The sequence below is a fragment of the Crocuta crocuta genome, unplaced genomic scaffold, assembly GCF_008692635.1.
Source record: "Crocuta crocuta isolate KB4526 unplaced genomic scaffold, BGI_CrCroc_1.0 scaffold3, whole genome shotgun sequence".
NCBI lineage: Eukaryota > Metazoa > Chordata > Mammalia > Carnivora > Hyaenidae > Crocuta > Crocuta crocuta.
This window is the reverse complement of record NW_027529934.1, coordinates 12,542,995-12,556,115: the sequence shown is the minus strand read 5'-3', so window position 1 is coordinate 12,556,115 and position 13,121 is coordinate 12,542,995. Positions and strand designations below refer to the sequence as shown.

Below are 13,121 nucleotides of genomic sequence, written 5' to 3'. Positions count from 1 at the left end.
AATCTAGCTGTTAGTTTCATTGATATTTTTTTCCTTTTCATTATTTCATAGAGTTTCACTCTGATTTCTATTATTTCATGCCTTCTAACTTTGGTCTTAGTTTTTTTTGTTTGTTTGCTTTGTTTGTTTTGTTGTTGTTGTTTTTTAGTTCCTGAAGGTGTAAAGTTAAGTTGTGTGTGATTGTTCTTTTTTTTTTATGTAGCCACTTATTGCTATAAACCTTCCTTTTAGTTCTCCTCTTGCTGTATCCCGTAAATTTTGGTATGCTGTTTTTAATTGTCTCGAGGTATTTTCTAGTTTTCTATGGTTTCTTTTTTGATGCTTGACTATTCAGGAATATGTTGTTTAATTTTCCAGATTTCCAAATTTAATCTTCCTTTTTGATGGATATTTTCCCTGAGTATTGACTTCTAGGGTGGCAATTTTTTTTTTCCTTCAACCTTTTGAAAATGCCATACCATTATGTTCTGGCTTCTGTTGCATTGTCCGCTGTCACCTATCATTGTTCCGTTGATGGTGATGTCATTTTTTCTCCGGCTTCTTTGAAGATTTTTCTGTCTTTTGCTTTAAGCATTTGGGTAATGATATATCTAGATGTAATTTCCTTTGGATTTACCCTGCTTGTGGTTCACTGAGCTTACTAAATAAGAAGGTTGATGCCCTTCAGTTTTAGGAAATTCTGGCCTATTTAATCAGATCCTGCTTCCCCTCATCACGGCTCTCCTGCTGGCATCACTTATACACAGGCTGGCGTTTGAGCTGAGTCTCACCTGCCTCTGGGGTCTTTTCTGATGTTTACATACTTTTTCTCTTTTTTCCTGCATCTCAGTTTAGAGATTTTTGATTGATTCTTAAACAATACTAATCCTGTCACCTGTGGGATACATTCTGTGACTAAACCCACACATTGAAGTCTTAATTTCAAATACTATTTTTCAGTTTTAGAATGTCCATTTGATTCTTTTTTAGAATAATTCCAGTCCTCTGTTTAAATTCTCCACATTTTCATCATATTTTTTCTTTCATTTCCTCTACATTCAGGATCATGTTAATCATAGTTATTTTAAAGTTTTTTTTTTTCACATAATGTCAATATCTGAATCACCTTTGGGTATATTCTCCCCCCCCCCAATATTTGGTCTTGTTCTGTGATCCTGTTTTTGGCATGGGGGTGGGGGATAGTGGGGAAGCACACCTCATGTTTGTTTTTTTTTAAATGAACATTGGATATTATGGATAAAAAATTATAGAGGCCCTGGATGAGTTATCTTCCTCCAAGGTGTATTAAGTTGTCCTGTGTGTAGAAGATACCAGCCAGTTACCTGAATAGGCACATTGAGGTTTGGTTTCTGGCTTTGTTAGGACTGCTGTATCTCACTTTTGCCCTTACTCCTGAGATGTGGCTCTTACTCTAGAGCATGATCCTTCGGGGGGAATCTCAGGTGAGACCCTTGGTAGGGCTCAGACTACATCCTCTGTCTTCTCAGCTTTATAAGATATGATTCTTATTCCATTTTGTGGAAAGTGTGCAGTTTAATAGCCATTTAATATATTCACTAGTCTTTGAGAGTTACTGTGCATTCATTACCACAAGCAATTTTAGAACGTGTTCATTATCCCCCACGGAAGCCCTGCAGCCCTTGCTGATACCCTCTCTCTCACCTGCCGGTTAACCACTCATCTGCTTTCTCTCTATTGATTTTGCTTATTCTTAGGGAAATGTCATTTAATTGGAGTCAGTGCAGTACATCCATGGCCTTTTGTGTCTGGCTTCTTAGAATAATATTCTCAAGGTTGATCATATATCAGTACTTTATTTCTTTTTATGGCTGAATAATCCATTGTAAGGATAGACCACATTTTGTTTATTCACCAGCTGATTGACATTTGAGTTTTCAGGGTTTTGCTATTATGGATAATGCTGCTCTGACATTCATATACATATTTTTATGTGGACATGTGTTTTAAATTTTATGAGGTATATATCTAGGAGTGGAATTCCTGGGTCATATCCTAAGTCTGTTTAACATTTTGAAGAATTGCCAGACTTGCTCAAAGAGGCATTCCCATCAGCAGAAGAGTGTCCATTTGTCCACTTCTTTGCCAGTACTTGTTATATCTGTATCTATCATGACCATCCTTGTGGATGTGACATTGTATGTTATTGTGGTTTGGGGCTATGCTTTTGATTGCATATGTTAATCATGAACATGTTTCTTGAAAGTCTATCATTAGGGGCGCCTGGGTGGCTTAGTTGGTTAAGCGTCCGACTTTAGCTTAGGTCATGATCTCGCGGTTCGTGGGTTCGAGCCCCACGTCGGGCTGTGTGCTGACTGCCAGCGCGGAGCCTGGAGCCTATTTCAGAGTCTGTGTCTCCCTCTCTCTCTGACCCTCCCCTGCTCACGCTGCCCCTCTCTCTCTCTCTCCTAGAAATAAATAAAAATATTAAAAAAAAAGAAAGTCTATCATTAATCTCTAGTTCCATGAGGTATATTTTTAGATGATGATGAAGTCAGTCATTAACTACAGAGAGCAAAATTTGGTAAAACAATGCTTCTGAAACTATAATGTGCCTACACATGCCTGGAGAGTCTGGTAAAAATGTGGGTTCTGATTGGGCGGCATTGGTCCAGAGACACAGGGTGTACGTATCTGATAGGCTCCCAGGCACAGCCGCATCTCCTGTTTGACGGACCACACTTTGAACAGGAAGGCTGGGCAACACTCTGTGGAGAAGGAATCTTCATTGCATTGTCCCTAAGTGCTTAACTTGATCTCAGAGTGCTGTACAAATTTAGAAAGCATTCGTTCACGTGTTTTTTGTTTTTTGTTTTTTTTCATAATGAGAAGCTATCACAGTGCATCCTAAATATGCTTTAACAGTGTATCTTTCTTCAAAAACCACACTTATGAGGAAAGAAAAAGAATATAACTTTAAAAACTTGTTTCTGATTTTGATTTTTGTTAAGCTCTTAAAAATAGGCAGCAGGCACGGGGGCACCTGGGTGGCTCAGTTGGTTGAATGCCTGACTGTTGATTTTGACTCAGGTCATGATCTTCCAGTTTATTAGTTTGAGCCCCGCATCCGGCTCCATGCCTTCAGTGAGGAGCCACTTGGGATTCATTCTCTCTCTCCCTCTCTCTCTCTGTCTGTCTCTCTCTCTCTGCCCCTCTCCCACTTGCACATGTGCACACACTCTCTTGCGCATGTGCTTTCTCTCTCTCAAATAAACTTAAAAAAAGGCAGCAGGACATAGTGTAGAAATCACTTGGTGGGTGGTCTGCAGTTAAGGGTTTAGCCTTATCACAAACTAAAATTTACCAGTTTGAACAAGTTACCTTTTCGAGTCTCAGTTTGCCCGTCTGCAAAGACTGATTCAGATAGTGATCTTTCCAGCTCTGAAAGTTTGTCATATTAATATTATTTACCTATCCTTGGAGGCTTCTTGAAAGAACTCCCTAATGCTCAGCCTCATTCTAAGTGAGCATAAACTTACAGGATAACTAAGCCCACATGTGAATTGCATAAACCAAGCAAAATTTTGAATCTAGACCTTTAGCATATTGTGTATTGTGTGGCCAGTAGCTATCTGGAATTTGAGTTTCATTTTTGCTGTCAAAGAAAGATTACACACATAGCCGTTAGTATATCGCATAGTTTTATAAGCCACATTCATGCCAGCCATGTTTGAAAATGAGCAAGGCTTTTTCCTGTCCTGGAACAAAACAGGAATGTTAACTGATACTAAATGTCTACTACACAGGAGCCTGAAGAACACACACAGCTACATTTTCAGGCTGTACAATTAGGGCTTCAGTTTACTGAAGGCAGAACCCAGACTGTAGGTCAGTTTGTTACAGCCTAGACTGGATAGGACTCACTTTTAGTCATATTAATGCCAGTTAACATCACAGAAGATAAGCGCTAAGTTACCATAGATGGTACCTACTTCAGCAATGACTGTATGGTAGGATGCAGGATCTCCTGGTTCAAATTTGACATTCCCTTCGCTGAAGCCCACATTTATTCTCCGTATGGGATGTTCATCTCTTTCTCTAGAACCCTGATTCTTAATGCTTCATTTTGTCTCTTCTGAGGAGCCTCCCTTTAACTACTTTATGCTCTATGCAGGTAATGGCTCTATTCGTGGCTAGCTGCAGCACATACACTATTTCCTAACTGAGGCCTGTGAGCTTAGGGACAGGTGACCCTACCTTACTGGGAGGTGGGAAGGTGGGGCAGAGAGAACATGCACGGGGCTGAGTTCTTATCTCTGCTTTGTCTCCTTGTTGACACTGGATAACTTAGCCTCTTGTGAAAAGCATTATGTTAAGTGAAAGGACCCATAGTAAGGAAGACCTAACACCTAAGCTAGTGCCTTGTACTGTGGTTTAGATGAAGAAGCACATGCAAATAATTTCACGCTGGGCCTGACAGTGAGTGCCCACTGTGTGCCTGCTCTCATTTCCTGCCTCTCTTCCTTAGCTCTGTGTGGCAGCATTCACTACCATGTTTGCTTATAATATGTGTTCAGTAAATGTTTCTTGAATTGATGGTCATTAAGTAAGAAAAGGACTTATTTCTTGTAGAGAGAGTCTAGGATCTTAAAAGTAAGTTGTTTTATTTATTCGATATGAAAAATATTTGTCTTGCACATAAGGATCCAAAAAAGGGTTAATTCTTCCTGTTATACTAACAATGACTTTTCCTGCCTTTGCCCTACTTTTCCCATACTGCAGCAGCCAAGTTCAGAGAGTTCTTCGGACCCTTCCACACTGCCCAAATTGGAAGAGTTCTACATCTCTCTTTTCCAGTCACAACAGTCAGAAGAAGGGAGCCAGTTTGAGTCCAGCAGTGCTCAGATGCAGGCAGAGCTGACCCAGCTGCCTCTGGCAGCCCTCAACGCAACCCCCATGGGGACGGGTTCCCCAGAAAAGCACTCTGGTTCAGGTAGGTTTTCATATAATTGACAAATACAGTAGTTTGTCATTTATCTTTTCAGAACATAACTTGAAAAATTGCTGATTTTAGCGTTTGTCTCAAGTCCTTAGGTTATTCTGGGCCTCCGTTTTCCCTTTTATTTTGCCACTCCTCTTTTTTTTTTTTTAACTGTTTGGTGGGGGGAGTCAGTTTTACAGACCCTGAAATTTGCCACTTTTTAAGGGTACAGTTTTGTGAGTTTTGACATAGTATCCCGTCTTGTAACCACCACCACCATCATGATATAGAGCAGTTCCACCAGTTCCTTGCATCCGTCTTTCCGTCTGCAGTCATTCACTCCCCTTGCTTGCTGGTTCTGACATGTTACTTTCCTTTTTGTAGAATGTCATAGAAAGAGGGTCATATAGTATTTAGTTTTTGAGTCTGACCTTTTTCACTTAGCAGGATGTTTTAGAGATTCATTTATATTGTTGCCATTGTCAAAAGTTTGTTCTGATTGACTGCTAAGTAGCACCCTTTTGTGTGGATATACTGTTATTTGTTCATCAGATGACAGACATCTGCATTGTTTCCAGATTTGGGCTGTTAGGAAGAAAGCTGTGAACGTTCACATACAGCTCTTTGTGTGCACATGTTCAGTACATGCCAAGGGGTGGAGTTGCTGGGTGATTAACTTCTTGAAGCCTCCCAAAATGTTTTCCAAAGTGGCTGTACCGTTTTTTATTCACACCAGTAATATATGAAAGTTCCGATTGCTCTGTCTCCTTGTCAACACATGATACTATCAGTCTTAAAATTTTGCCATTCTAGTGCGTGTGTAGTGGTCTCTTATTGTGATTTTAATTTATATTTCCCTCTTTGCCAATGATGTTGACCATCTTTTCATGTGCTTATATGCAGTCTATATATCTGTTTCAGTGAGGTGCAGGTTCAAATATTTGCTCATTTTTATTAGAGTATCATCTTTTCATTGATATGTAAAAATTCTTTATACTTGACACAAAAGCTTTTTTCACATATAAATATCACAAATATTTTCAAGTGTGTAATTTCCTTATCAGCATCTTTGGAAGAGCAAGAGTTTTCATTTTGATGAAGTCTGATGGATTTTTTTCTTAGTATAAAGTTTGACCTTTTTGTGTCCTGTTTAGAAATCTTTTTTAACCTAAGTAACTGATTTTCTCTTTTTCATATGAAAGTTCTATAGTTTTAGGTCTTATAATTAGATCTGTGATCCAGTTTGTTAATTTTTGAGTTACTGTTTCTGTTATTATTATGTGATGTAAGAATTAATGTTTATTTTGATTGTATATAAATACTCATTTCTAGCACCATTTGTTGAAAAGGCTGTCCTTTCTGGGGTGTCTGGGTGGCTCAGGCAGTTAAGCATCAGACTCTTGATTTCAGCTCAGGTCATGACCTCATGATTTGTGAGTTCGAGCCCTGCATTGGGCTCTGAGCTGGTGGTGCTGAGCCTGCTTGGGATTCTCTTCTCCTCTCTCTCTCTGCCCCTTCCCAGCTGTCTGTCTGTCTCTCAAAATAAATAAACTTTAAAAAAGAAAAAGAAAAGGCTGTCCTTTCACTTTTAAACTGCCTTGATATCTTTGTCAAAAGTCAGCAGGCTGTATATGTGAAGGTCTGTTTCTAAATTTCTGTTATGTTTTAGTAGTCTATATGTCTTTGTACCATTGCCTTGATTAGTGTGGCATTATAAGTCTTGAAATCATACAGTTTTGTTCTTTATCAAATTGTTTTGGCTATTTTAGGTCATTTTCCACATGAATTTTATTAATTANAAGCGAAAGTTGGACGCTTAACCGACTAAGCCACCCAGGCACCCCATTATTATTTTTTTAATGTTTGTTTATTTTGAGAGAGAGGTTGTGCTGCACGTGCACAAATGGGGGAGGGGAAGAGAGAGGGAGACCGAATTGCAGGCAGGCTCTGCGCTGTCAGTACAGAGCCCAATGTGGGACTTGAACCCATGAACCATGAGATCATAACCTGAGTTGAAATCAAGAGTGGGACACTTAACTGACTGAGCCACCCAGGAGTCCCTTTCCATATGAATTTTAGGATTAATGTAAATTTACACAAATTTATTGAGATTTTTTTTTCATACATTGAAATATTTCAGGTGTACAATGTAGTGATTAGACACTTGCATACGTCATCCAGTGCTCATCACAAGTGCCCTCCTTACTCCCCATCACTTTGCAGGTGCCTTCTCCCATTCAGCAGGCTGCCTTTTAGTTTTTTGATTGTTTCCTTTGCTGTGTAGAAGCTTTTTATTTTGATAAAGTCCCAATAGTTTATTTTTGCTTTTGTTTCCCTTGCCTCTGGAGACATGTCTAGAGCTATGGTTGATGTCAGAGAGGTAACTGCCTGTGTTCTCCAGGATTTTTATGGTTTCAGGTCTCATATTTAGGTCTCTCATCCATTTTGAATTTATTTTTGTGTGTGATGTAAGAGAGTGAGCAGTTTCAGTGTTTTGCATATTGCTATCCAGTTTTTCCAACACTGTTGAAGAGCCTGTCTTTTCCTGATAATATTCTTTCCTGCTTTGTTGAAAATTAATTGACCATATAATTGTGGGCTCATTTCTGGGTTTTCTATTCTGTTCTGTTGATATATGTGTCTATTTTTGTGCCAGTACCATACTGTTTTGATTACTGCAGCTTTGTGGTATAATTTGAAGTCCAAAATTGTGATGTCTTCAGCTTTGCTTTTCTTTTTCAGTATTGCTTTGGCTATTCAGGGCTTTTGGTGTTTCCATATAAATATTACTGTTGTTTGTTCTAGCTTTGTGAAAAATGCTGTTGGTATTTTGATAGGGATTGCCTTAAATGTGTGGATTGCCTAGGGTAGTACAGACATTTTAACAATGTTTGTTCTTCCAGTCCATGAGCACAGAATGTTTTTCCACTTCTTTGTATCCTTTTCAGTTTCTTCCTTAGTGTTCTATAGTTTTCAGAGTACAGATCTTTTACCTCTTTGGTTAGATTCCCAGGTATCTTAATTTCTTTTTCTACTGCTTCATTATTGCTGTATAGAAATGCAACAGATTTCTGCATATTGATTTTATATCCTGTGACTTTGCTGAATTCATGTATTCTAGCAATTTTTTGGCAGAGTCTTTTGAGTTTTCTACATAGGGTTTCATGTCACTTGCAAATAGAGAAAGTTCGGCTTCTTTGATGATTTGGATGCCTTTTATTTCTTTCTGTTGTGTTGTTGCTGAGGCAAAGACCTACAGCACTGTGATGAATAGTAATGGTGAGAGCGGACTACCCTGTCTCATTCTGGAACGTGGAGGGAAAGCTTTCAGTCTTTCCCCATTGGAGGTGATACTAGATGTGGGTATTCTGTAGATGGGTTTTATGTGGAGCTATGTTATATCTATCCCTGCTTGTTGAGGGTGTTTATCAAGAATGGATGCTGTGTTTTGTTGAATGCTTTTTCTGCATTTATTGATAGGATCATATAGTTCTTCTCCTTTCTTTTATTAATGTGAAGTATCATATTGATTGATTTGTGAATATTGAACCAGCCCTATAGCCCAGGAATAAACCCCACTTGGGAGCGGTGAAAATTTATTTTAATGTATACTGTGGATTGAATTTGCTAGTATCTTGTAGAGAATTTGTGCATCCAGGTTCATCAGAGAGATTGACCTGTAGTTCTCCTTTTTAGTGGGAGGTGTTTGTCAAGGTATGATTCATAGAATGAGTTTGGACATTTTCCTTCATTTCTCGTTGTTTTGGAACAGTTTGAGAAGACAAGTATTAACTCTTCTTTAAATGGTAGCATTCCCTTGGGAAGCCATCTGGCCCTGGACCCTTTGTTTATTGGGAACTTTTTTTTAATTTTTAAAAAATGTTTATTTTTGAGAGAGAAACACACACACAGCATGAGAGGGAGAGGGGCAGAGAGAGCAGGAGACACAACTTGAAGCAGGCTCCAGGTTCTGCACTGTCAGCACAGAGCCTGACACAGGCTCGAACTCATAAACTGGGAGATCGTGACCTGAGCTGAAGTCAGTGCTTACTCTACTGAGCCACCCAGGCGCCCTGTTTGTTGGGAGATATTTGATTACTGATTCAGTTTCTTTGCTGGCTATAGATCTGTTCAAATTTCCTATTTCTTCCTCTTTCAGTTTTGGTAGTTTGTGAGTTTCTAGGAAAGCAAAGCAGCCGTAGATAATATACAAATGAAGGAGCATAGCTGTTTTCCAGTAAAACTTTATTAGAAAACAGGTGGTAGGTAGCCTGGATTTGGCCCACAGACTGTTGTTTACCATCGCCTTTGTAGATCCAGGTTTCTGTCTAACATTAGTTTCTTTTTTGCTTGAAGAACTTACATATCTTGTGGTGCTGGTCTGCTACTGATGTCTTCTCTAAGTTCTTTCACATTAAACAAAGCCTTTATTTTAATTTCATTTCACTTCATTTCTTTAAGTTTTTTTCTGGATATAAAGTCATGGGTTGGTAGAGTTTTCACTGCAGTAAAAGATGTCACTCTGCTTGTCACTGTGATGTCAAGTCTGTTGTCATTTTTGTGTTCCTTTGTAATGTGTTATTTTCTCTGGATGCTTTTAAGATTTTCTCTCACATCACTGATTGTCAGCAATCTGATTGTAAGGTGGATTGGTGTGTTCTTTTTGTATTTCTTCTGCGTGGATTTCATTGAGTTCTTGGATCTTCAAGTTTATAGTTTCCATTAAATCTGAAAAAATTTCAATCATTCTTCAAATATTTTTTCCTGTCACCTCCTATCCTTTTCTTTTTTTAACTCCGATTTTACACATTACACATGCGATAGGTCACTTTTTTACAGGTACTGGTATACTTCTTTTTCCTAGTCTTTGGATAGTTTCTATTACTGTCTCTTACGAATGCTCACCTTTTCTTGTTCAGTGATTATTCTTTTCCCACCTAGTATATTTTTCATATCGGAAATTATATTTTTCATCTCGTGGTTTGGTTTATCATACTCATATTTTCTCTGCCTTCTTGTACACCTGGAGTATTCTTAGAACAGCTATTTTAATAGTTTTTCCTTGTGATTCTGGCATGGGCACCATTTCTGCCGTGTGTCATTGCTGAGTCGGCTTCTACCCGTTGCTTTTTCTCCTGATGATAACAGGTCCTGTTTTTCTGTCTTCTCTGCATATCTGGTCATTTTTTATTGCATGGCAGACACTGAATTTTACATTATTAGCTAGGCCTCTTTTTCTTCTCTTTCCTCCCCTCCCCTTTCCTCCTCCTTTTCTCCTTCCTTCCTTGTGTGTATCTATCTCTCTCTCTTTCTCTATCCACCCATCCACAGGGAGGGATGTTGGGGGAGATGCAATTTAATCACCTGAAATTGGTTTTACTATTTTGCATTTCTTTTTTTTTTTAATATTTATTTATTTATTTTTGAGAGACAGAGAGACAGAGTGTGAGCAGGGGAGGGGCAGAGAGAGAGGGAGACACAGAATCTGAAGCAGGCTCCAGGCTCTGAGCTGTCAGCACAGAGCCCGCTGTGGGGCTGGAACTCATGAACCGCGAGATCATGACCTGAGCCGAAGTCAGACGCTTAACCAACTGAACCATCCAGGCGCCCCTTTTACATTTCTTTTAGGTTGCATGAGGCAGGCCTAAAAAGTCTTTAGTCTGCTGGCCCTGCTATTTAGGCAGTACCATTCTGCGGGTGGAGAGAGGACTTGATGTCCTGTATGTTAGGATTTCCTCACACTCTGTCTGGTGGGAACCACCAGAGCCACTTTGTCCCAGAAGCTACAGTGATTGTTCTGCCTGCTCCTTTCAGGAAGGTTCCTCCTTGGCCTTGTGGTCTCCTCACCTGCCCGAGCCAGATCTCCAGTCAGCCTGACTCAAAGGGGCCTCTCAGCAGATTTCCAGCTGCTGCTTCTCTGGTACTTTCCTCCCTCAAATTCTAGGCAGCTTGGCCTCCATGAATTCCAAACTCTGTCTTGCCAGTAAGATCTGCAGGCTCAGTTTGGATTCTCCCTTCTTGCACCGAAACCCTGAAATCATCTTCGCAGCGAGCCGGGCCCCAGCGAGCCGAGGCCCTCGTGGAGCTTGCTCCTCTCAGGGGTTACAGTCCGGCCTGCTTGCTGTTCAGCACATAGAGGCAGCTGTTTCATACATTTTCTCCAGTTTTCCAGCTGTTTAAGGCAGAAGAGATTGTTTTTTTCAATCCCGGTTGAATTAACCTCATGTCTGGAAACAGAAGTTTCTGCTCCTCTTCAAGGTTTTGGTCATGTGTCCTTGCTTTCGTATGTTATGCCTTTTAAAATCGGAGCTCACCAAAACCTTGTGTGAAACCACTTGTTTTCTCAGAATGTACCTGCTCTTCCCTCTAGCAGGCGTTAATTATGGCTTTATGATCAGAGTTTTACTTTCAGATTCTCCCTGAACATAACTCACCGCAAATGTACACACAGAACATATACCACATGCTTCTTTCTGTGTTAGATGCTAAGAAGCACAGATGAACCAAGTATTGGATTATGCCTGTGTTTTCTCTAGATTTTCTGAAATCTGTGTTTTTAAGGCCTAGGGTGGTGCTTTTCAAAATGTAATCCTACTGGTGCCAGTCTGTGAAGTGCTTGTGATGATAGACATTGTTTAGCTCACCTAGATTTTTTTTTTTTTTTAACTGAAGCAGAGCTTTCTTGAAGGAAGCGGCATGTTTGCGTAGATGCTGGCCTGAGAGTGCCTTCTGCCATTGGAGACAGGTGCTAAACGGTCGCACTGGCCTGCAGTACGCGCGTGACAACGCCTGGCATCCCTTCCCTGGCTATTCAGACCCTTTGGCATCGGAGTTCCCAGAAAATTTTTTCGTTTGAAAGGTTCTTTCTTCTTAGTTAAGACTAATTCCTAAGGAATTTTTTTTATGGCTGATAACTGGTTTTTGGAACTTCTTACAAACATCTTGGTCAATTTTGTTTTTACACTGGCACGGACTCAGATTGGAGTCCCTTGGGCAATAGAAAACAGTCGTGGGACACAGTTGTGCTCATTGCCGGAGGGAAGTAGGGGAGCTTAAGGACTCCTCCCTGGAGTTGGAATCATATCCAGTTTACTTTTGTCATGTCCTAGAGAGAAAATTTCCCTTTACTGCTATAACTACATTTGTTCGCCTCTCTTTGCCTTCCCTCATTCTGACAAGGATTTATTTCATCTCTGCAGGAATCCCCATCCTCTTTTTTTTTTTTTTCTCTCATTTGTTGACTGGTTTCCAAGGTTCATCTTCTCTGATTGTAACAGATGTTACCCTGTAACACAATATGACTGTAAGACACATTAATAAAGACCTAGAATGGGAGAATGAAGGCGGTGAGCATGGGAACCCCTTGAGAGGACTCATGTTTCCTTTCTTTTTCAGTGGAGAGCTCTCCGGAGAGCCTAAAGAACGAGCTCTCTGGGAGCCGTGCCATTACAGTGTTCAGAGACGAGGGTCATGGAGCCATGGACCGGCTGTCTTTGCTTTTGTCTCCCGAGCACCAGACCTCCCAGAAGCTCTACGTCCCCCGGAGCACGGCCACTGCTGCCTTAGGAGCGGCTGCGCGGCTAGCCACCTCCAGGAGCCTCCTACATTGGTACCCCAGTGTGAAAGGGACAGAAGCGTGAGGGTGCAAGTGGGGGAGAAACCAGTAAACCAGGTGCTTTAGGGTGCGGTGATTTCCCAAGGCCAAAATAAGGCGGATTGAAACAAAACAGTATTTTGATAGTTGATGCCTGTGCCTATATGTGTGACTGTATGTTAGCTTTATTATGCTAACAGTCCACTTTGTTGTGTAAGTATTGATATTTCATGTTAATTTTAATTTTTATTGTTTCTTCTGTATAGTTTTGTTCACCTCAGTTTAATGTAGTTTAAGGGAATTTTTGTTTTTTTCTGTGTTTCTATACATGTTTTTCTTGTATATATCATGACTGATAAATGAAAACTGAAACACTAATGTTTTGTGATCCATGTTTAGTAAGACAAAAATGATCTCAAATTCTTATCTCCAGAAGAAGGATGTCTGAATTGTAAGGCTGCTTTTTTTTTTTTTTCTCATTCGAAATTTTCTAGATCATGGAGATAATCCAGGGCTCCAGTTCTTACCATTATCATTTCTTTGAAATGCTAGGCTCAGTGAGAAATCTGCATCCTGAGGCTTTGGTCA

General features: G+C 40.0%; 1 protein-coding gene across 3 annotated transcripts in view; it reads left to right on the top strand.

Moving 5' to 3' along the window:
* Nucleotides 1-12,824, top strand: part of TDRD5 (tudor domain containing 5) — an 85,237-nt gene extending 72,413 nt beyond the window's left edge. For 2 of the 3 annotated variants that reach the window (XM_077763124.1, XM_077763122.1), the window contains 2 exons: nucleotides 4,741-4,951; nucleotides 12,335-12,824. In XM_077763124.1, the coding sequence (XP_077619250.1) occupies nucleotides 4,741-4,951; nucleotides 12,335-12,579 (456 nt within the window). In that variant the 3' untranslated portion in view covers nucleotides 12,580-12,824. The remainder of the gene's footprint in view (nucleotides 1-4,740; nucleotides 4,952-12,334) is intronic. The other variant, XM_077763123.1, reaches the window with a different exon arrangement.
* Nucleotides 12,825-13,121: the final 297 nt, after the last annotated feature.